General features: G+C 40.5%; 1 protein-coding gene across 1 annotated transcript; it reads right to left on the bottom strand.

Moving 5' to 3' along the window:
• Window positions 1-558: 558 nt before the first annotated feature.
• On the bottom strand, window positions 559-22,667 carry LOC112568842 (deleted in malignant brain tumors 1 protein-like). Its single transcript, XM_025246352.1, has 11 exons — window positions 22,470-22,667; window positions 17,355-17,580; window positions 16,674-16,846; window positions 7,769-7,916; window positions 7,143-7,315; window positions 4,250-4,397; window positions 3,386-3,558; window positions 2,804-2,942; window positions 2,399-2,571; window positions 1,656-1,907; window positions 559-1,019 (listed from the first exon to the last, which is right to left on the bottom strand). The coding sequence occupies exons 1-11, from the start codon at window positions 22,651-22,653 to the stop codon at window positions 670-672; spliced, it is 2,139 nt and encodes a 712-aa protein (XP_025102137.1). The 5' UTR covers window positions 22,654-22,667; the 3' UTR covers window positions 559-669.
• Between the last annotated feature and the right edge of the window lie 2,759 nt (window positions 22,668-25,426).

The raw sequence follows: 25,426 nt of genomic DNA, 5'->3' as shown, positions 1-25,426 counted from the left end.
AGTGAAGAGCTTCAACAAAATCGCTGACTGCTACAAGATTTTTCAAAATTTTCGACACATGCACAGTCTGCAGAAAGAGTCTTTAATTTAGTTCTATTTTCTTACCTCTGACATCTGACTGCTTTCTGGAAGTTGGGACAATCCAAAATGATTTATAGAACACGACATCAATCACTGTGGACACGACACGCGCTGCGGTTGACTCTACGAGTCTCGGTGGTCAAGCTGTGATGTTACCTTAGTTTTGTTTGTGTTTACAAAATGGATATGAAATGCAAGACAGTGTTATGTGGCTGAAAGGCAAATAGCAAATGTTAGACTTAAATGATAGACACTGATGTTCTGATTATTTTTCTGGTCAAAAATTTTTGGCTTACTTAAAAATTGATATCCGGCGAACGAAAGTGCTTTCTTAAGAAAATTTATTTAAATTGTTACTAAATTTATACCTTTGCACTTTTATTTTGAGACTTATATTTTAATTTTGTGATTGCTTTACTCGCAGTTGCTATGCTTATCGTGAGCAATTACTGTATATTATACTGTATATTCGGAAAATGTGCTTAATCTACACAATGTAAGCTGCTGTTGAACATGAAATTATGAACAGAAACGATTTAGAACATTAGCATCTACCATTTTATTTTTATTTGCTACTTTACTTTTCCTTTAAATACGTGATAGCATTAATAATAGTGACAGATGATGAATAAAACCTTTAACAATTAAAGTAAAGTGGTAAGATGACTTCAGTGGGAGGCGGTCATCACCATCAACAGTTTCAGTAGTCACGGTACAGGTGTAGATGCCATTGTGTCTGTTGTCTGCTGCTGTAATATGTAGTTCCCCGGTATCACTGCTTACTACTCCTCGCCAAGTAATGGAAGCAGGAGGTGGGTTGCTGTCAGCTTCACAAACAAATGTTACATTCTGTCCATGAGCGATCTCATAGAGGACTATGTTTTCAGTCCTTGTTGCATTCATATTATTTCTTGGTAATATTCTGATGAGCGGCTCATCTGCAAAAATACGAAACCCAAATTAAAAAAAAAATCTACTAATCACGGAGCTGTTTTAGTATCTCATAAGTAATTAAAACATTTTCTACATTCAGTTTCTTTGTAATCTCACTTTTGTTATTTCGTTCATATTAAGCTTTTACCCCGAATTCTATTTATCAACTATTAGCTACATCTTACCTGCCACTAACTTTAACCAACATACGTCAGTGAGATAAAGTGATATCCTTATCTTTGTGTCGAGGAATGAAAACTAACCAAAACCGAAAATATATATTTGTGTCGTTGAAGAACGAGATAGTATTAACCGTGCTTATTTCGGGGATTGCTTTTATCGTAAGAGCGGTGAAAATCTCAGCTTCCTTATATCTTCTCTAGCATTTTTCAACCCTTTAACGGGTCAGGAATCCATTCAAAATCTCGGTTAGTAGAGTCAGAGAGAACATGATGTTTGGCCAATATCTGTACGATATATCTTATAAGTGTTTAAAAAACCGACTGGCGTTATAATCGAGAAAAATGTTAGTAAGCAACGAATCAAACCTGTTCTCTTTGAAACTAGTGACCTTAAAAAAATATAAATAAAGTAAGTTAACTTTTTTATCTCGTAATTAAGTATCTTTTCAATGTACTCACAATAAACATTTAGTACGAGACTATCACCAGATATATTTTTGACAGACGTTAAGTTGCATGTCACTCGTCTCATATTGTGTGTCCTGGTCAGAGGTTCAAAGATAAGAAGATCTCCATCAGGTCGACCACCTGCTGTTTCTGACCAAGTGGGCTTTTCTGCTATTGTGTAACTGTTTGGAGTCAAACACCTGAGAGCTGATTTTTTTCCAGCCATCAGCCGATCATTTGCAGACACGATATAAACAGAAGGGGCTGAAGAATGAAAAGAAAATAGGATTTAAATAATCAGATGTTGTACACATACTAATCAGATGTTGTTTACAATGGCACGTAATTAGCCTTTACAGCTTGTGTAGTTTCATAAAAACACAAATATAAAGTGCTTGACTTTAGAAAAGGTTGATGTAGTTTTACTTTTTTTTTTTTGGGGGGGGGGATTGTCAGATGTTTTTGATATCCACGTGTTATTTTAAAACTAAAATGATTTTCATTTCCTTTATGGTGGGAGTGTAATTGAAATGACCTTATATGATTTACAAATATCTGTATCTCTCTGTGTTCCGGAAACACACACACACACCCTGTAAAAAAAAACTACATGCTTTAAGAGTCTGGGGAGGGGCAAACAGTTCTGAAATCTTAGAACTGAGCTTAATCCGTATTTTTCTAACTGAGCGGCTTAATAGTAACCAAACAAAGTAAAGTATATCAACAGAAAACATTAAAAGTAGTTTATTTCTTACTGTCGGTGCAAAAGACTCCCACGTCACTGTCGTCACACTCACTCTTGTAGCCGTCTACATTCTGACCGCAATGGAAAAGATTGTTCTCATGGCCCTCACAGGTAAAAGATACCTTTAGTACAGGGCTCTTCCTAGCCTCATGTAACAATCCCCCTGTGTGAACGGCTGCCCCTCTAAATAAAATGAAAAAACGGGTTAAGAAAGATGTGCATACAATTACTGTTTGTCGTAACGGACAAAGACAGTTACTTAAAAAATGAAAAAAAAAGTTTTTAATTGACTTGAGGTGAGTTTGATTTTTTGTTTCACACATCGTCTCTCTTGTATTGCAGAATTGCTATAGAAACTTTATTAGCGTTTTTAATCAGTTTTGTCGACTTAAAGGGAAAGAAGCGTGTTTCTCACGTGGGTAGACGGAGTTGTCTGCACGCTACTGTCGCCGTCGTGACGTCAGAGACGCAAACAGCTTGCCACGTGCTCCCGGTCTTCATCTCTACAAGGCCCAGGTCTTGTCTGGTGCGACTAGTGCCAGTCAGACGTAGTTCTGCCACAGGTAAGTACGTTTACACTTATAAATATATAAAACTTGTTTCACTGATAGGATATATTATACTTGGTTAAGTTGTAATCGGCAACACAAATATTAGTATTCATTATTATTGTATCTTTTTAAAACTAAGTACAGGTTAATATGAAATTTTACTGCATCATGTACTCAATACATCATCAAACATGCATACTCATTCAGAAAGTCACTCAGATATAATTTCCTTCAATATACTAGAAATTCTCACTGAATAGCAGGTATTGTCCTCGTTTTGTCTGCTTATTTTAATCCAACTTTTTTGTCGTATCGAAAGCAGAGGTTGTTTTAAGAGAATGGTTTTTTTTTTTTTTTGTTCTTCCAAAAAATATTTATTAAGATTAGGAATGTTATCGCGATCCCGTATCTACAATAAAAACAAGCTGTAAAATAAATTTTCTAACCTATTTTGCAGACGACACCAACATCATTCGAATGCTTGCAGGAGTGTTCATAAAGCATTTTGTGAGAGCAGATTCCCAGACTAGTTTCTGTTCCTGTGCACTTCAGACCATCGAGCAAAATGTTGCCTGACCCTGCTCGGTATACACCAAAATTTACAGCTGCTGCTCCAGTACTGTAGAAAATAACAGAAAGATCGTGAAGTTACTTATGAATATGCTTATTAAATATGTTTGTTTTTTTTTAAATAAAGGACAAATACAGATGTCAAAGCTTAAGTAGATACAATAGTGAGTTCTATTTTTGTGTTGAAGTAGATAGTGATTCTTTTGTTTTTCATTATGGATTAAACCTACGAAGTGTGTGTGTTTGATAGGTGAGTGGGGGTCCGTGTGTTTGTGCTTGTCTAGAAATTATTGTTTATGTTAATAAAAAATGTAAGTATCCCTTGCATTATGTATTTGTTTAGGTATGAATTGAAATATGTATGTTTCGGAGTTAAATACTTTTGCTTGGTTTCGATGTTGTAATCATGAAGAGGGACAATTCATGTCGCTGGATAAACACTGCAGTGGAGCTAGTCGTCACTCTAACCAAGGTACACAGAACCATAATCTAAGAATCTTTAGGAAGGCTCAGAGGTAATAAAGTTGAATTTAACAGACATCACCCAGAAATATTTTTCTCTGCATGTAGGTTTATACTCCCAAAAATATCGCCCCAATTTGTTGCATTTATAAAAGAAAACTAAGTTATTGACGAATGCTTTAGAGTTTGACACAATCAAGAACATCACTTGACCAAAAATAGGGAAAAGGAAGTGAGAGATGCAGAAAGTTAACACCTGTGTCTTAGAGGCAGCTTACCTGTTGAATCCTAACATCCTGCAGGCTACCTGCGCCTCTTCCTGTCCAAACCCAGTGTCACACACTGTAGTCCATTCCTCGTTAAACAAGATCTCAAGTCGCCCCGCCGCAGACGTACCGTGAACCAACCGCGCTGACATATTGTTGGCTGACAAGTTTAACACGTGAAAACAGTATAGGTAGGGATTGTCAGTGATTACTTGCAACATATTGTTGGTTAACAAATTTAAATCATGAAAACAGTATAGGTAGTGATTGATAGTGATTAATTGAGGCATAGAGCAATCTTTAGACTATTAACATCGCGGTCTACTTGTAACTTTGGATAACTGTTTCACGAAAGAGATTATCTTTTTAATTATAAAGAAGTTATATAGTGAAATGTTTTTAAACACATGTAGAGTTCCTTTACGTCAGCTGCAAAGGTAGATTGTTATACTCATTGTAACAAAAATTCATTTTTTTGCGCACTAGAAGAGCATCCGTATTAGTATTAACTGTATATATATCATGTTACACTTTTGTCTCCAAAATGGTGCCAAGCGTACGAGTGTCTGTTCCAATTGTAATTAGGGATAATTAAGGCGGGAAATTAGTATAGCATTAACTACAAATACTACTTTGTCATGCATTTCATGATGAAAACGCACACACGGTCGAAAATGCAATGCCTATGTTATGAAAACATGAAAATTAACTTGTACCTAAATTATAAAAAACAAGTATATAGTGTTACTAGAAAAAAAGACGAATGGTCCACTTAGTCTGATCTCCACCCACTGATCAATCGGACATGGGTGACCGTGCCAGGAACTAGAGCTACCATCGGTATAGTTCAAAGGGTCATTAATATACACAAGCTCTCCGTTTATTTCAAAGATTTTATCCAACTGGGGGCAATTTTCTTTCCCTAAAATGTAAGGTTAATAATGCAACATTTAAACATGACATAATACTTAAAAAACAGTTTAAAACGCTTAGATTTTACGTTGTATTGTTGTGATAAATAAACAGTAAACACCTATTATATCCTAACATCCTGCAGCTACTTTAGCATCATCAGTTCTAAATTGTCAGTTACATACTCTGTCTCATTCTCTCTTAAAATAAATCTCCAGACAACCTGCCATTGAAGTCCCGTTAACCATACATGTTCCCATCTGTTCAGCTAAAAGAGTTGGCATCATTAAATTTCTTTGTAAGCCACCACATTCTGTAGACGAGATTTTCTAAACAATATGAACATTTGTTTTAATTCATTATTAAAAAATACTCTACTACACAGCTCTGACAAATTAGCTAAACCAGTGATGCCCAACCTTTTTTGGCCTGCGGGCCATATCCATTTCGGACAGCCGTGTCGCGGGCCACTTCACCGCAAAAATACAAAAAAGAAAAAAAAATAGAGCAGATACCATTTTTTATTAGAAACAAGTTGTATTTACCATTAATTATGCAGTAATTAGTGGGATATTTGAAGTTGTTTTCCCGAAACCAACTTCTGAATGTCCGGCCTCATCGTAGAGACACCAAGTCGGAGCACTGAATCGAAATGTTCGTCCATCGAAAAAAAGATTGGGAAACGCCCTTACGTGGGGATAAATACTTCTTCTACCCTTTTTTTCGTTTTTTTCGTTTTTTTTTTTTATTACTAACATGCCGATTTCCTGCACTGTGGGCAGAAGTTTCGCGGGCCGGATATGGCCCGCGGGCCGTAGGTTCGGCATCCCTGAGCTAAACGTATCAACATCCTATAAATCAATCCTGTCACATTCTATAAAATGGTTTTGAACAGGCTTCTGTTTAACTAAATACTCTGTCCAACAAATGACTCCAATAAACGATATGAGACTTTTAACCCGACTGAAAAAAACAAGAGCAACAATTTTAAATATTTGTTCCCATTATTACTTAAGTTGCACACAATGTTGACATCATACGAATGTGTGAACAGTAGAGAGTTGTGTGAATTCACTACTGTAGACTAGTTTCCATTACCTTTTAAGCGGGAGAAGAGTATTTGAACCAGTCCTTGACCAGATATCAAACTGCTTACAACTATTGATAATTTAAACTTGTCTACTAGCCCATTGAACTGGGTCGTTTAAGTCCCGTAATAACCGACAGCTTGTTTACGTGTCTCATAAGTTCAATAACAAAGTGTGTTTCTCGGTCAGTCAATATTTGCTTATAACGCCCGGCCTCGTCTACTTTTCCATGAGGACTTCAGCCATTTTTTCAGTTTTTTCCTGGCAAAGAGACGTATACTGAATAACAAGTTGCATAGTCGACCATCACACGCAGGTGTCGGTTCTTGCTTTGCGACATGGATGTGATGTGTCCTACAATATCTGTTGCGATTCTTCGAAAGGTTTCATCAATCAAAGGAAACTGTCCAAATGTTACTTTACCTACTCCTTTGGCAATGGTCCTTGACATGGATATCATACATTTCTTTTGCTGACACTTTATAATTGCTCGGGTCTCTGTTTTGTAAATATTTAGATTTGTCGCACAATATTTCAGCTGTATCAGTTTTTCCAGTTTTATCAGAAGTGCTGGTCTGTTACCACAGCAAAAATATTGAACTATCGCTTTTCTTTCTGGGTGAGGTTTAAAACTTAATAGACCATCGAAACATTTACAGTGAATAGTTTTTTCTTTACTTGCTTATTGTGTTGTCGCAGTATATTCTTAATTTCATTTCCTTTATATTGTGTTGTATTTGTCGATGATATGCTGCTGCTAAGTTTTATAACTGTTTAATTTGTCTATGTGCAAGATGCGTGAATTAGGGTCATTCATCTGTACTTTGTACAAAAATGTGTAACGTTTGGCTGGTTTTAGAAAGCGCAATGTGACGATTGACACGGTATAGACACAAGTATCTTACTGATGTTACAGACGACGCCAACGTCCTCCGAGTGATCACAGTCGTCGGTGTACAGGGGGTCATGCCGACATTGTGCTAGACTGGTTTCTGTTCCCTGGCAGACCACGTTATTAAGCAGAATGTAACCTGAACCACGTCCATATCTACTGGTGCTCACAGCTGCTGCTCCGCCACTGTCGATAAATAATGATTCACTGTGTAATTATGAAAGAAGCAATGCTCTTTATTTTTATAGTATCACCCTTTGTCATTTATTGTTTTATACCTTTGCAATTCTAATCAGGTTTGTAATTTCATTAAGGGTTCGTTGGAAACTATAAGTTATTTTAAACATTGCACACAGCTGTATTTTCTCTGTCTTAAAAGTGCAGCAATATATTTATTATGCTAGTGTGGCCTTTAGTCAGATGACATACATCCAGATTCTTCAAACTTTGTCCAGAGATTAGGTGATAATAGAAAAATAATGTTTAAGGACCACGACTTAAAGTCGATAAAATGTTGCAGAATCTTTATGTTTAAGTGCAACACGTGATACATTGATAATGTAAATAGTCTTCACTTGTGCAGAAATATTACACACAGCCTTCCCTTATATACTTTAGAGGGAAAGAAATCATACACACCTTTTGAATCCTAGCATCTTGCAAGCTACCTCAGCCTCTTCCTGTCCAAACTGATTGACACACACTGTGCTCCATTCTCCGTTGAAAAATATCTCTAGACGTCCTGCCTGTGAAGTCCCGTTAGCCAGACGTGCTGTCATCTGGTCAGCTGGCAATTTTTTAATATTTAAAATTGATCTGCTATTACTAGATAAAAGCATATAAGCGACATCATGATTCATGTCACACATTGTTGCACGAAGTCTTATTTTTTCTTGTTAGACGTTGACGTGAAAAAATAATGTATATATATATATAGAGAGAGAAATTATATTTTAATCGGGCTACAAAACGCACACTGTAAATTACCTAAATATGTACATATAAATTAAAAAACGACATTGTGGAGAATACTAATAAAGTTCTATTTGCTGTCTATTAATTGATTTTTCTCTTTTCTGATTATTTACAACGATGATACAACTATAGTAAACTTATTCATTAAAGCAGCTGTCGATTTTTAACTGGCCTAAAAGAGGTATTGCTACTTCTGTATGCAGACGATTAATGTTAAAACCTTTTACTCCAGTAGAACTGCAAAAATCCAGTTAAAACATCATGTTACCCCTTCAACAACTTAGACCTAAATGTAAAGCTGGGTAAAAATAGGAAAGGAGGATTGCTTGAGTAAGTTTAATAATATTAAATAAATAGTAATAATAAGATTTATATAAAACATGTCCTCGTGGAGGCGATCTCTATACTCTTTTTAAGAAAGAGAGGGCATAGACCGATATACAAAGAAGGACATCACAATGAGGTAGACCTACACACCCACATGAATGCCAAAAACATTGGAGAAACATTTAAGAAACAGTACACCAGACAACACAAGGTAGTTCAGACAAAAGGTTTTAAGCCTAGAAAAAAATTCTGTTAACATTCTTGTGTACAGAGAGACGGAGGCAGGACAAGAGAAAAGAAGCGACAGCTGAACGTCTATACTCTGATTTGTGAAGAGATAATCAGCTTAGGAAGACTAACTTGGCCTACAGACTTAGACTACAACACAAACTCAGTCAGACTGGGGGGGGGGGAATTGGTGTTTTACGCCGTGTCAGCAACTAAGGCTATATTACGGCAAGCAGCCAGCCCTGTAAACAGATGCCACGTGCAGAGAAAGATCAGCGTGCCCGAGACGAGAAATGAACTCTGGACAGCCAACCTTCACTGTATTAATGACAGGCGCTAACCGTTGCGCCGCAGGACCGCTCAGTCAGACTGGGACTACTCCATAAGCACCACAAAAGACAAGTAAATATAAATAATCACAGGAACCTATCCTACAATACTGCTTACAATGATGATGATGATAGATGATTTGATGATTGATGGTGATGATTGATGATGATGATGATGATGACGACGATGACGACGACGACGACGACGACGACGACGACGGCGTAATAAAGGCAACATTTTCTTGTGCGTAGATCAGCTTAATGCACTGCAGACGAAAGATCACAGAGTAAGTCGAAAAGAAGGAGCAAATGGATGACACTGTGAAAAACTTGAACAATGTGAACTAATGATGCTCAGGAGGCCTCACCAAAGCAGTACACTTAATTATAAAACAACACATTTTTCTAAAGAGGTTCTTTGTGAAGGCATCCGCACTTTGTGATAATCTCCTCTTAAGGTTGGGACCAAACTCCATTAAACTACAATTGTAAAAAATGTGTCTGTATTTCTACTGTAACAAACATATCAGAAAGCTGTTCTAGAGAACTGGTAGCACATGTTGTCAAAAGATGTTTTACTTCTGAAAAATTCCTGTTCTCTATCACAAAAATATCCCCATAGCAAAAACATCTCATTACAAAATAAAAACAAATCTATGTGGACTTTCAGGATAGTACAAGAAAAAATTGTTAAAAAAAATTACTTCAGCTGGAAGTGGTGTGATCAAAGTTATTTAATTAATCATGTTGAGGGTAAGGTAATGCAATATTATTTTTGTAAACTGACGAATTGGACCTCACTTGTAAACGGTTTTTACGCATTTAAAAAAGTCCACGACTGGGTTGACTATTCTATATACCAAGAATATTCTAGCCACCAATATATTTTAATGATATCGTTAAACAAAGACTAAATCATAAAATGACAAATTATTAGTGTAACTAATGTGCTTTAGAGGTGCTTTTTTATCGAAATCAGTTTTGGAGTTAGATATTTACATGCTACCTTTTATTATATTGACAATGTAAATTGTCCAATTTGGTCAACCATAGAAGTTCTTATTTTATTTTAATGGTTTTTTCACTAGAACTATATACTGTAGCTTTGGCAACTTTGTTGTGCCACCATTAACCTTAAGTTTTCTTCTAGAACTTTAATTTTACTTTTATAAGGTCAGCATAAGAGTTAATTAATTTTGATACAACGAGAAAGATTAAGTAAGGGTAGTGTAGATGGCCATCATAGAGCTTTATATCAACAAACCTACACACATCGGCACATCGTGTTAGAGATTCAGTTAAATAAAGCAAACTATTCATGCATTAAAGGATACAAAATATATACTCTCACACACACACACAGGTACCATTCTTACATACACCTGCAGTTAAACTTGCTTAAATTTAAAAAAAAATCGTTTTTTAAAAAAATTAAATTGTGTCAACTGATGTTGTTTCGGAAGTTGACAATTTGCAAAATCAGCAGATGAGATAGAAATCCTGTTCACTTTGATAGTCGACAACGTTGGTGTGACTACTGACTACTGGTGTGTGCCGTACGTGCACTTTAGACATTTGATTACAGTTATTTTTATAAGGGGTTATAACAAATATCTTTAGAGCATATATTTAGCTAGTAACCGGTAGGCCTAGCATTGACAGTGAATATTTTATTCTTTGCTTTCTTGCTGTGTTGCTGATTTTTATTTTTTCTATTGACGTTTGCTTTACATTGTGTTGTAATTGTAAATAAAATGTTGCTGTACAGTTTTATAACTTTAATTTGTTTTATAACTTTAATTTGTTTCCATGCATGATGCGTACATGTTCTTATTTGTAATTTGTAAATAAATGTTCAAATTGGCTTCTTAAAATAAAGCTTTACAAAGAGTGCTGAAGTAAACATAAAAGCTCCTCACCTACCCAACAACATGCAAACACTGGACACTCTCACACCCACAGATAGACTTTGCAAAATATAGCAAAGAACAACACCAAAACCGAATCACTGCTGAAACAAAGCTTAAGCTAAGTACCACATACAGAAGATCACGTACAATATATATTTACACAGATAGATCATAGGATCAAGAGAAAAACATAACTAGAGTAGGAATATACTATACCGACAACATCATTATCTCCAGAAGACTCTCCAGACACACATTAATCTTCACACATAAACTGGCTGCCATACTGACAGCTCTTCACACAATTCACCTAAAAGTGAAGGACACAATGCAACGAGACTACCTGCTAATATCAGATTCACTGTGGACACTCAAGACGCTTCTTCTTCTTCGTCGTCGATCACTCAAATGGACACGCCTGCCTCCTGCACAAATGATGCTGTGCGCCGCAGGTCCTCCAGGCTGCCGTGTAGTTTCCTCGATACTGGCGTCTCATCAGTCCCAATGCGGTGCCTGAGGTCTTCGTGCATGGGGCATTCTTGCAGTAGATGAGTTGTTGTCTGGCTGCCTGTCTGGCACGGGCACTGGTCTGTCTGGCCGATCCGGAGCTTGGTGTATAGGTGGTGATTGAGACGGTTGTGGCCTGTCCTCAGCCTGAAAATAATGACCTGCTCAGCCCTTGTAAGCAGGTAGTATGGGTCGTTTCGGTTGAAACGTGGGTGCTGCTGCAGCCACTTGTTGTGCTGTTTGGCCTTGATGATGGTTTTGGCTTCACTGAAGGTGGTGGACTTGTCTTGCTGCTCTTTTGTGGATCCTTCCTTGGCAAGAGTGTCTGCGGCTTCGTTGCCAAATACACCACAGTGGGAGGGAATCCACTGTAAGACGACTGTGTAGTCTCCGCATAAGGAGGAGAGAGCAGTAGACAGGTCGTTCAATTTCTTGTCTCTGGCAGTCTGTAAGGCCTGCAGAACAGACAGTGCGTCCGTAAAGAAGACGACGTTGTTGGAGGTGTCTGGACTGTTCTCAACGTGGGTGGCACCGGTCTGAATGGCAACTGCTTCAGCCTTGAAGTTGGTGGAGTAGAGGCCGGTTGCGAGGGAAAGACGGTCTTCTCTTCCTCCTGGGTACCGGATGTAGATTCCGGCGCCACCATTCTTCACGGCTTGTTCAGCTGACCCGTCAGTGAACACGTGAGTCCACTGATCTTGTGGGAAGTTGTTGTGGATATACTCCATAGTACAGGACTTCTTCACAGCCCCGTGTTGGGAGTCTTTCTTGCCGACATCAGGGATGCTGCAGTGAATCAGGGGGAAAGCAGTTTCATTCCATGCTGGTTTGTCCGCACAGGGGGATCTCTCTGGGGTCGTGTTCCAAGATATCTTGGTGTTTTCGTTCAAGGATCCTCGCCTGGTGGATGAAACTTCCCCTTTTCAACCTTCCCTTCGTCGGCTGAGCCAGTCTGTTTCTCATGGGGTGATTTGGAAGTCTCTTGAACTTGGCGGCTTGGACGAGCAGCTTTGTGTCACGTCGGTCCTCAAGTGGTTCCAACCCTGTGATTGTCTCCAGTTCCTGTATGGGCGTAGACCTCATGGCTCCAGTGATGAGTCTGGCTGCTTGGTTCTGAACCTTGCTGACCTTCTCAAAGTTGGATTTTGCTGCTGTGCCCCATGCTGTCATGCCATACTCTAGGACTGGTCTGACCCTTCCGGTGTACAGCTTCTTGAGGATTCTGTCATCCGCGCCCCAGTTCGTGCCAGCCAACTTCTTCATAAGTGCAAGTCGCACCTTGGCTCTGGCTTTGACCTTCTTGGTCTGAGGCTTCCAAGTAAGTCTCTTATCGAAGGTTACCCCAAGGTAGGTAGGGTTGTCCTCCAGTGGGAGAATCTGTCCATCGAACTTCAGAGTGGCCTTCTGTTCCCTAGTGGACAGACTAAAGATAGTGTAGGTGGTCTTTTTGGGGTTGACTTTGACAAGCCACCTCTTCGTCAAGTCCTGCAGGACATTAAGCGCCTCTTGGAGTCGGTAGTTGGCAGTTGTCAGGTGTTCTTCTGTGCACCAAAGGACCAGGTCATCTGCATAGATGGCTCCTTGGACATTTCGGGGGGGGGGGTCCTTGATGATGTCGTTTATGAAGACAAGGAACAGGGTAGGACTGAGTACTCCCCCTTGAGGAACTCCTCTCAGCGTCTTCTTTCGGCTGTATGTTCCGCCAACGTGGACTCTGGCCTTCTATTGTTCAGGTATTGAGAGATCCACTGGTACATACAGCCGGATACGCCACACTTCTGGCGTTTCAACCTCAGTCCATCTTCCAGACCTTGTCGAAGGCTTTTCCATGTCTATCCACACCGTCAGCGTGTGCTTCTTGTCCTGGAAACCATCTTCGATTTTCTGGGCGATGTATGCAACCTGGTCTTCAGTTGAGCGATGTTGTCTGAAGCCTGCTGTGTTCTGGTGTAAAGATGTTGTTCTTTTCAAGTGCCATGATAATCTGTTGATGAGGCGCTCCATTAACTTGCCCACGCAACTGGTGAGGCTTATGGGTCTGTAACTGTCCACCTTCGCTCGGTCTTTGCCTTTCTTGTGGAAGGGCACCATGTCTGTTTCTCGCCAGATTTGTGGGACATGGCCGCTGTTCCAGCTGTTGTTGAACAAGGTCGAGGAATTTGGTCTTGGCTCGTGGGCCCATGTGTTGCAGCATTTCATTGGTGACCTTATCTGGACCAGGGGATTTCTTCTTACTTAGGGTCTTGACTGCTTCTTCAAACTCTCTCATGTTGAATGGTTTGTTCATGTAGTCTTCCTGGTGTTTTTGCTGGCTGAATTCTCTTCTTTTTTCATGAACTTGCTGTTTCTTTTCTTCTGGTACTGTGATATTGCTGACCTCTTCATAGCTGTCAATGAATGCGTTTGCTGCTTTTCTACCTGTTAGCATATCTTGTGCTTGTTGTATGACGATCGGTGCACTTCTAGTATCTTCATCATTCATCGCCCTTGCCAGCTTCCATAACTTGTTTCCTTCTCTGTCTAGGTTCAGTTCCTCTGTCTTTTCTCTCCAGCTCTTTCTTGCAGCTTCGTTGCAGGCTTTTCTGTATTTGGCGCTTGATTCTTTCAGTGCTATGTTGTTTTCTATGGTGGGGTCATTCTCAACCTTTTCCCTGGTCTTGGAGACTTCATCTTCTAGTTCTTGGAGTTCTTCTGTCCAGTATGGCCTATAGTTCTTTCGTGCGCCTCTTGGTATTGTTTCTGAAGCAGCTTTAAAGATCGCCTTGTTGAATGCATCGATGGCACGGTTGATGTTCTGGTCCGCCACACGTATTCCTTTGGTGTACTGGTCTGACAATGAGACGAAAGTATCCCAGTTGGCTTTCTTGTAATTCCACCTGGGAAATGTCTTTGAATCTTGGGGCCTGTACTGCAAGTTGATGGCCAGTTTGACTGGTCTGTGGTCGCTGCCGCCTAACTGGTTCTGTACCCCTCTGGTTGTTTTCTTGGAGAGGTCGTCAGTGGCGAAAGCAAGGTCAGGGGTCGTTGAGGAGACCCATCTGCGCGAGAAGAAAGTCGGTGGGTCTTCTGGATCGTTCAGCAGGATCATCTTGCTATCGATCTGCCAGTCCTCCACTTCCTCTCCTCTATTATCCGTCTCGTCGTAGCCCCAGCAGGTTGAGTGGCTGTTGAAGTCGCCGACAGCAAAGCAGTTTTCGGCAGGGATATCAAGAGTCTGCAGGGAAAGTTCTTTGGCAGGTGGGCAGTACAGGTTGAAGATAGTGAGCACAGTGCTGTCTACTGTAATCTTGACTCCGTTTATTTCAGCTTGCTGATTCGTGTCCACTTAAAAATATCTTGCTGGGATGTTATTCTTTACAAGAATCAGCACACCTCCCTTGTGTCTTCTTTCTCTGTCCATCCTGAAGGTTTGGTAACCTCTGATGGTAAATCTGTGGTTGGGGTTCAGGTGTGTTTCTTGAATACAGGCCACATCTATTTTTTCAGCATGTAGTCTTTCGGTGAGGGCTAATTTTTTGTTGTAAACGCCCTCGGCGTTCCATTGTAGGATGTTGAGAGGCCTCGGGGTCTCTTCTGTGGTTGTTGTTCCTTTTCGGCCAGTAGCCATTTCCCTGCGCCTCCGAAGCCTGGCTCCTCGCATCGGGGCGTGGTGACCACCAGTATCATGGGGTGGGCCCTGTTGAGGCGCAGGGCCCTGTACTTCGCCCGCCTGGCGGGACCTCACAGGCAAAGCACCATATCGTTTAGAGTGAGCGTTGTCCATTCCATGCGAGTGTCAGTGCGTTGTGCTGCCGTTAAGCGCCTGATGGCCCAGCACATCCGTCTTCGGCGTCAGTTTTCTTTTCCGAGTGTCTTTCTCGTAGAGAGACTTGCCGACCAAGGCTAACGACCATCCTCTGGCCGGGTGCAACATTTTAGTCTGGCCTCTACCCTGACAGACCTGTTCGGCTTGGTTGGACCTGCCAGGAGCACAAGGCTCTCTGTGGGTCGACGAGGCACACAAGCCACCACACCACTACAAGGTAAGTTGCACCAATTGGTGGTGGACTCAAGGCGCTAAAAACCAAATCCTCAAACAGAATAGACATAGTATCGAGATAATGTGTCTCATAAGCAATATTAACCAAGAAAATGAAGATAGTAATATCATTTGGGCTGCCTCTATACCAGAAGAAGAGGAAATGAAGAAGCAGGTAAACTAGCTAGACTGGCAGTAAAACAAGAAAAATCTTAAAGCCACCACACTTAACATCCCCATTAGACCAGCAGACAGAGGAATGATCATAAAACCACCAATAAAAATAAGGTGGCAAGAGAAATACTAAATGAAGGCAAAGGTACAAGGAGACGGATAAGCGACCATCTAAGTGGCGCTTTGATGTCCTCGAAGTCAAATAGGTCTGACAAAACCTAAACAGCTAGAATGAGGCTTAATGTAGAGTATCTAACAAGATGTCAAGACCCTCCTTCATGTGCCTTTGGGGACAGACTGCAGACCCCACATGTGCTGCTGGAGTGCAATAAAAATAAACCAGAAAAAGAAGAATTAAAATATTTTTTAAATAAACACAGACTAGCACTAAACCTAAATGGCTGCCTCAGACCACTTAAAAAACAATCGCATAATATTATTTTATTAGTAACATCAATGGCGACAAGCTACCCAAATATCTAGAGAAATATAGGACACGCAAAGTGTTAACCTCCACAACATAGATACTTATGTAGAAGTTTACAAAAATCCAAATAATCCAGAATAAAACAAGACAAGAAACACGGCAACCACTCTAATTAACCACTACGGCTTACTTGACAGGCTTCCTAGTCACTAATGGCAAGCGGCTGGAAGGGTAAAAGAGGGCACCAGCACAGTGTACCACCAACTCAAGCCTGGAAGGCCTCATAGATTAAAAACAGGAAAAGAGTGTACAAACACTGTTTACCAGTGAAACAGACTTGACAAACCTCCTAAACACCAAAAAGCAAAGAACACAAAGAGAAGTAAGCATTACCTACAGCACCACAAAAAGACGTCCTTTCCCTCCTTTCACACAAACCAACCGTAGCTACCCAAGATCCTCATCCGGCACAAATGCAAAATCACCGCGTTTACTTTCAAAAGCAGCAGCAGCAGCAGCAACAACAACAACAACAACAACAACAACAACAACAACAACAACAACAACAACAGCAACAGCAACAGCAGCAACAACAGCTTTTAGAAAGCGCATAAAGATTATTGTCACAGTAAAGACACAAATATCTTACTGATGTTACAGACGACGCCAACGTCTTTCAAGTGACTACAGTGGAACATGTAGAAGGGATAATGCCGGCATTGTTCCAAATTAGTTTCTGTTCCCTGGCAGATCACGTCGTTAAGCAGAATGGGACCTGAACCTCGTCCATATCTACTGGTGCTGACAACTGCAGCTCCATCACTGTTGGTAAATAATGCTTAACATATATTTATAAACGATAGGCATTATGTATGTTTTAGTGTTCATGACTTCACTTAAATGTACTAGTCAATGCGACAGTAACAAATCATTTAAAAAAGGTTTCATTTTTTGCCATTTAAAGTTTTCTTATTTTATAATTCTAATCAGTTTTGTAATGCCATTAAAGGTGCGTCCGATATAAAAGGTCATTTTAAATAATGCAGTTTTTTGCTGTGTTTTATTAGTTATTCACTATATTCATGCTAGTGAGGTCTTCAATCAGATGACAATGACATACACCGAGGTACTTTAAACTATGTCAAAGCATCAGATGGTAATGGAAAATGAATCTTTAGGGACCGTGAAGGAAAAGCCGCTATAATATTGCAGAATATTTACGCTTAAGTGCAACACCTGTGATAGATTGATAATGAAAATAGTTTTCATTTTTTTTAAATAATACACGTAGCCTCCTCTTATTTACTTTAAAGGAAGAAATGATTCACACCTTTTGAATCCTAGCATCCTGCAAGCTACCTCCGCCTCTTCATGTCCAAATTGCTCGTCACACACTTTGCTCCATTCTCCGTTGAAAAATATCTCTGAGCAGTATACCTCAGCCTCTTCCTGTTCAAACAGATCGTCACACACTGTGCCCCATTCTCCGTTGAAAAGTATCTCGAGACGTCCTGCCTGTGAAGTCCCGCCAGCCAGACGTGCTGTTATCTGCTCAGCTGACAAAGATACAGTAGACACATTATCTTTGTCCCCAACTTAATCTGTTGTATGATATAAATTATAAAAGCATACAATGACGTTGAGTTCGTAATTAGAAGCTTATAAAGATAATTTAACTGTATTTTGTTTTAACACTTTGTCTGGCAATTTTTATCTGTATTAAGTCTTTAGAAATACACAGGAAATATTTTACTCCAAAGGCAGTCGACATATTGTCACGGATCTCTGTGTATAATGTATCACCTGTGTCCAGTTTATTAACTTTTATGACTTAGACTTGAACATTAAACACTTCATTCCGGGTTAGAGAAGATCACAGCTCAGACTTGAGAAGAACACAGTATGCCTTGCTTTTAGCCCAAACGTGTTGTTTATTGAGTGACATATAGGATGACAGATGTGCAGCCAGGTTACAAATGTTTTTAAATTATGTCACAGGTACAGTTGTGTAACGGATCCAAGGTAATTGGTAGCGAAAACAAGCGGAATAATCGTGTCTATGGCGCCGATTGGATAAAATAATAAAAAGTGAGAAGTAAACAAAGATCAACAGAGGGGTGAGCATTAAATAGATAGGGTTTAACAACCTCAGATAGTCTGAGATAGACAATGCCTAATAAATGCTATTTAGTAGAGTGCGCAATAATCAGCGGTATACACTTCGCTCACAATCAGCATTAGCTGCCATGCGGGTTGTATCTGTATGCTTACATTTATTTTTCTTGTGCTGTTTACTGTCGGCATTTGTTGTGGTCTTTGGGTTACTTTACTTTAAAACAGAAGTGTGATGAAACAGAGAAATGTGAAGTTCTGTGTGAATTCGTATGCGATACCATGTGTTAATTGTCTCAATATATGTTGTAATTTTAAGTAGAGTCTCTATCAACATGTTCATTCCAGTCTAAAACAGCGAGACCCGTGTGCATGTCATAGTGCAGGGATGCCCAACCTACGGCCCGCGGGCCATATTCGGCCCGCGACAGGGTGCCGTCCGGCCCGCGAAGCTTTTGCCCACAGTAAAGAAAATCGGCATATTAGTAATAAAAAAAACCTAAGAAAAAAATAAAAAAAGAAAAAGAATGGAAGAAGTATTTATCCCTAAGTAGGGGCATCTCTCAATCTTTCGATGGATTTCATTCTAGATTTTCGTCTTGGGAGGAAACCAGTGTTTGAGAACGAGGGACGCTGCATTCTACAGGGGATTAGTGATCTTTTGATTGATTAATATTTGAATCAGTCGTTAAAGAGATTGAAAATACAAACTCCGGGCTTTCTAGCAAGGTATAAAACAATGGGGTTCTGATAAGGAAGCAATACCGAAACAGCGTTTGAATTTCATTTTCCTGTGGAAAACAGGACGGATCGCCTGGGGGTACCTCGATTAAAATGTATTTTCAGACAATTTCTAACTTTTATTTTAACAAGACAACTTCAAATTTCTCACTAATTACTACATAATTAATGGTAAGTACAACTTGCTTCTAATAAAAATGGTGTCTGTTCTATGTTTTTTTCTGTTTTGTATTTTTGCGGTGAAGTGGCCCACGACACAGCTATCCTAAATGGATATGGCCCGCAGGCCGAAAAAGGTTGGGCATCACTGTCATAGTGCATCGTGTTTTTAATATGAACACGCTTAGGCAGATACATCAGACATATATTATTAAAACTTTCAACATAACATGTGTCCCTAGACAGCACGTAATTCTCTGGATGTTTTTACAAAACATGGCCGTGTAGAAAATCGCTCACAACTTGACAGCAGCAGGATCCGTTAGCACTATTACAGATGGTATATAGAGCGATTGCCTGCAAGGTGAGCCTTGGTTACACTTGTCATGGATGTTTTGGAAGTGTGTAATACATCCATCCAACAAGTGCCTTAGTCTCACAGGGTCGCCATCGCAGTGTTCAATACACCAGTAAACATAATCTCTGACCTGCTGTCTTGTCGCTGAGCTGAGGATGCCACGTCTTGCCGATGTTGACTTTACTACCTTGCGCCAGTTTTTTCATCCCAGCTTTTATACTTTTAGCAATGTCGTGCCACCTCTCATTGATGTTTCTAACACCTTTATTTTTCACTAACTTATTTATTGTCACGTTACGATCGTGAACGTGTTCTTGAATTCTAACACCTGACTCATTCATACATCCTCTCGCATCCCACTGCCTCGTGCCGCTGGGTGCACAGGTCGTCCTCTTTGGTGATATGCTGGAGGTTTACAACCATGTGAGTCGACAATCCTAGAGTAACATGATCAGAGTGATACGAATTTTTCCGGCATGCATGCCGTGCATCTGTCACCACACTGATCCCGTCGGCCACAGGAGACTGTTCTGCTGCAAGTGCAGCTGCGACGGACTGGCGCTTCAAGACGTCAATGACTGCAGAAAACCGTGGCAGCCGTTTACTCAAAAATGCATCATTCACATGTCCCAAAGTGATGATCAGCACATGCCACAATCCATTGTTGAATTATTCACTTCGAGCGAAGAGGTGCAAGAGACTGAATGTGCATGAACTTGATCAACAATATCCTTCACCTTGTCATGCTCACCAACAAACAAACATGGATGATGTTTGTTCTTGCATGGGTACATTATATATTCCACTATCTTGACTGCAGGGAATCTGAGGACTTTCACTGCTCAAGAAATTATCCAGTAGAGAGGACCCAAAGGCAGACCAGGACGCTGATTTTTTTTTCCTAAACGTCCCAGTGAAGGGAAAAACTTCGGAAGCCTTCGGATCCGTGACGTCAGCGACCTTGGCCGACCGCGCTCAGAGAAACCCTTCGCTTCAATCTTTGGACGCTATGAAAAAGCTATGAAACTTGCTCTGGGGCTAATTCAACTACTGTTAAACACTATGAAGGGCTGCATTAAATTAATTGTGGCAGTCAAAATAACTCAAAGCCTAAAACTGATGAGAGGTAAAGGTAAAATAAATGAGAGCCCAACAACGCAACACAGACAATGATTAACTACAAGTAGGTTAGATTAGAGAGCAGTGTGAGCTGCGCCTCTGTGGCCTAGTGGTTATGAACGTCGTCTCAGAAGTGATAGGTGTTGTGTTCAAATCTTGGAGTGGGTTTTTTTATTTTTTTGTTTTGTTTTGAGTTGGGATGTTTTCGTTCTCTAATATGATCAATTTTTAAGACGTGTTGGACGTACACGACTTTTCTCAGGAATGTAAATTGGATTTTTATCCTCTCGCCGTTTTATATTTTAATGGACAAAAATGTCATTGAGTTTGTATTAGTTTGGATTAAAATTTTTCAGACACTCAAATCAGAGATCAAAGAACGGAGGTTAGCTCCTGTGTCCAGCAGCTGGTGTCATTCATCCCATGTTTTTTTTTTCATGTGTTCCTTAACTGTCAGTTCTTGACTAGGCTAAGCGACCCTTTAAACCAGGGGTGGGCAATTAATTTTCCCAAGGGGCCGGATGAGAAACTGGAATGGTTCTAAAGGGCCGGATGAGAAACTGGAATGGTTCTAAAGGGCCGGATGAGAAACTGGGATGGTTCTAGAGGGCCGGACTAATATAGTAAACTCAGTTTTACCCAATACTGTATATATAGTATATTTACTGGTGGGCGGCCAGCGGGCGGGCCCGTCAGAGACAGTAGGCGGGCCGGATCCGGCCCGCGGGCCGTCGTTTGCCCAGGTCTGCTTTAAACATTCTTACAGCACAAAAACATCTTATGTAAATAATTATTAAATGACTTTAGGCCAGTTACTACGACCCCTATACTTGCATGGAAACTTCATTGTGTGGAACTAATCAGTCGATGCAATTGCTGATCTGTTGGATCCTTTCCTCACACAGATCAAGGGATGGAGTGGGTGATGCATCTTTTAGCCTCTACACTATTAAATTTTGGACACATCTTTGTGTTGTTTAGCTAAACAAATTACAGATACTATGATATTGGTTTATTGGCCACAGGATGAAGAATCACTGGCAAGCCTTTTTTTTTTGTTTTAAGAAATGCATGTACGGTGTAACATCGGTATAAATATCATTTAGCGGCGTCGTTCAATTAAGTTGGTCGTCTGTTTTACTTTCGAAAAGTTCTCAAATTCCTACTTACAGTTTGGCTTCTGTCATTCACACTTATTCATATATCCACACTGTCCGGAGCAATTGTCCGAGATTAAACTTTCTGGTAAAATCCTCCATTTTCCCGGTCCTGAAATTTACAAGTGCAGACTCGGCACACCTGCTGATGTCCACGAATAAAACTCTTAGGGGAACCACTCACACGTTCCGGTTCTTAATAGGAGTAAGTGCTGACTTGGCAGACACCTAGTCGACGACTAAGAATAAATTCTCTGGGATCAACACACAAGATCCAAAGCGGACACTCCACAATCCGCCTCTCTTTACTTCTCCCAGCCGTCTCTGTATCCACACGTACAGCAAGACCGCTCCTCAATTTTCCGCCCGTCCTCTCTCCCAAAAATCTTCTCAGTCGTCACGGCGGTTTCGTTGGGATTCCACATTCTCAGTGAGTCCCTCAGTAGTTCCTTGACTGGGCAAGCAACTAGTTTACTTATTACCGGTTCCTGTATCCACACGTACAGCAAGACCTCTCTCCCCCTGTCTTTCCTATCTCTCGTCTTTCCGTCGTCTACTCTCTTCCAAATAATTTTCACACTACGTCCCTCTAAAATTGCGTCATAAAATGACGTCGGGTTCTGACATGAAACCACGACGCAGCAAACACACTCATATACTGGTAAGTGAAATAATCCCTGACTAACAACAGACAGGGGAAACAACCCCCTGTTCCTAACAAAGTAATAAAACTATTATTAACAACAGGGTGATAAAATTAAAAAATAAAATAATGGAGTAACTGTAGATGTGTACGTACTAGTGTTGCACATGACCCCGAGATCCCACCAGTGGTTACAGCTGTGTCTGTAGAGCCCCGAGTGTTGACACTGCGCCAGGCTGGTTTCGTTTCCCACACACCGCAGGTCACCGAACAGAATAGGACCAGAGCCTGCTCCGTACTTGTTTGTCCCCACGGCTACTGCTCTTGTGCTGTCCGACATCAGAAACGAGAACAAGAAGATAATTATAGACATTGAAAACGTACAGACTTTTCAAACTTAACAATGATTAACGTGTGTAATTACATATGAACACACACACATGCCCGCACATGCAAACGAACTTTTCGGGGAGGAGCTGAGCGTGATGAGCCACCTTAATGTTAATTTAAAACAAGTAAACTGTTAAGTGTTCAAAACATACTAGTCAGCCTAAGAAATAGTGCATGAAAAAAATTAGAACTGTAGTTCTATAATGCTGGTTTTTAGAACACAGGATACTAATTACAAGTGAAAGACATGCGCGTAAACTATGCTAACAAGTAATCTTCATCTGTGTCTCCGTAGGTATTTTGCGGGAAACCAAAGTGTTCAGGTTCCAAGGGAAATTCAGAAATTTGCTAAGAGTGCATTATAAAGTAGGGTAAATGCGTATTCGAAGCACATGAAGAAAAGCCTCTATTTAAAAGTAACACACGAGATACGGGTTTTATCAAGGAGAGTCTTTTGCTAATTTTATTTAACTCCCTTTTCGCGTAGGCTGAATAAGTTAATACTATGTCTATGAGTCCCGTTCGTCAAACTCATTGTAATTACAAGGCCTGCTCAGCTCACTAACCCAGTTTCTGTCTCTGAACACGCTCGTGTCCCTTTGCCTACTGCCTTTCGAGTACATCACCCGAAATTACATTGCATGGCTAGGGCACTTAGGGGCCATCAAAGGTTCGCCCACCCTTTATGTGCGGCAAAGGTCGAGTCGCGTGTCAAATTGCAGCTGCGCTAGCGGGTGATTCCACCCCTAATAAGTGTAGAGACGGCCCTCCCCGCCTGTAACTCCCTTGAGGCTCGCTAAAGGCCTATTCTCACGCGGCAATGTTCTTGTACAAAAAACTTGCGCCTAGGTAGCTTAACATCATCGTCTTATTCTCACGTAGCTAGGCCACACTAGTGTCTTGCGAGCTGACGTCATCCGCGCAGCGCATTATGGGTAGTCAACAATATGGCAGACGAAATCGACGACGAGATACTTTTGGAAGCAACTGCGGCTACGATAGTGATATTGCATAATGTAGTGGAGAGAAAGAAGAAGAAAGAAAAAGATATGTGGATGAGGGAGTGGGGAACGCGAAGGAGTCGCTTAGGAGCATAGTCATGTCTTCTAAAGGAAATATTTTCGGAAGATTCACGAGAGTACGTGTAGACGCTTTTAGCGAATGTCACCTTCCACTTTTAAATTGTTACCTGTCATGCCCATAGCATGAGCGATTTCCGTGAAGGCATACTAGCCTTATATCTGTTCATGTAATCGGGGTGTGCAATGTCGAACAGACACGGATAATTCTCCGAAAGAGAAGTCATGAGCACACAGCTCCCCTCCGACCACATGGCCATTGTTTACAATGTGGAGGTAAGAAGGGAGCCAACTGTGTTCAAGCATTCTGATTGGGTACAGCTCTACAAGGTAGGTCGGCCTAGCGAGAAAATAGAAACACGCGCTATATCTCGAAACCTAGAGAGAAGGCCTCTCTGAGTGCCGTGTGCACAATTCAAGGCCTTACGGGGGCTAAGTACCAAACATTGCAGCGTGTCTTTAGATGGCTGCTGTATACTTGATGGTGTATGACGTGGGCAGAAATCTTTCGCAGAAACAGAATATTTCGCGATCGAACTAGTCCCATCAAGTAATTACAAGTCGGGGGCGCAATGTCACATCTACATTGCAAGTGTGTCTAGCGCTTCGTTTTTATGCAACGGGGCTCCGGTGCATAGGCGGTCTTAACTCGAGTTAAGACAGCAGTTAAGCCAAGCACGCTGTCTTAACCTAAGACGCCTGCTAAGCGCGGTGCATGGGCGATCTCAACTCGCTAAGCAAGCGGTCTTAGTCTTAAAATTTAAGACTGGTCCCCCCCTGTCTTAACTCCTTGCTTAGCCGCGACACGCTGCTTACGCATGACCGCACGGCGGCTTTCGTAGTAACAGAGGCGCTTGATCGTGTTGTTTACTGAGTTGCCCTGCGTGTACCATTGATAAATACAGATTTTTCACTACTTCAGCGATCCATCAAATCAATTTGAAATGTATGACGTCGATTTGTTTCATCGTTTTCGATTCCGTCGAGCGAACATAACAGTGGAAAATGATTTCGACCATCATTTTCAACGAAAAGACTCTATTCCGCCTTTGCTGCAGGTAAGACTATAGTCACCACCACTATATAAATATATAATTAATGAGTGTAATTGACAGCATTACGTTAAAAATATTTAATAATGTTAGAATGACTTCAAAATATAATCACATAACAAAACAATGGCGTATAACTTAAGACGGTGTTGACGACAGTGGGTGATGTTTGTTGTTATTATTGCTGCTCTCAGGTAAACATGAGACCACAAAACCAATACATTTTTGGAAAGGATAAAACTTGAACTTTGCAATAAAAGTAATGAAAATTTTCTACTTTCACTCTGGCGACAGCAATAATCCAAGAAAATTCAGTTTGTTATACTTGGCTCATATGAGCAGAGGCACAATTATGGCCCATCCACTGTGCTCCAAGTATTGTTTTAGAGTATTATTAACCTTAACATTATTAAAAAATTGATGTCATCGTATTTAAGTAAAACAACACAGAATAAAGTAGCAGAGCACCCAGAATCTCCGATATAGTTTGATTTAATACATGTTTATCATTTTGACAGGCAGTTCCTTGCAGTATGTCTCAAGTTGTAAGCATGTGGCTCAAGAGGTAAATAATCATAATAGGTTAATGTTC

The sequence above is a fragment of the Pomacea canaliculata genome, linkage group LG7, assembly GCF_003073045.1.
Source record: "Pomacea canaliculata isolate SZHN2017 linkage group LG7, ASM307304v1, whole genome shotgun sequence".
Lineage (NCBI taxonomy): Eukaryota > Metazoa > Mollusca > Gastropoda > Architaenioglossa > Ampullariidae > Pomacea > Pomacea canaliculata.
This window is presented reverse-complemented; position numbering and strand designations above follow the sequence as displayed.

What these genes read in the sequence shown, in the direction of transcription:
- LOC112568842 (XM_025246352.1), bottom strand. Translation starts at nt 22,653, where the DNA reads ATGTCGGACAGCACAAGAGCAGTAGCCGTGGGGACAAACAAGTACGGA. An exon ending in CGGGGTCATGTGCAACACTA is followed by an intron (nt 17,581 to 22,469) that starts GTACGTACACAT and finishes TATCTTTGTCAG; the next exon opens with CTGAGCAGATAACAGCACGT. An exon ending in TGGCGTCGTCTGTAACATCA is followed by an intron (nt 7,917 to 16,673) that starts GTAAGATATTTG and finishes AAAAATTGCCAG; the next exon opens with CTGACCAGATGACAGCACGT.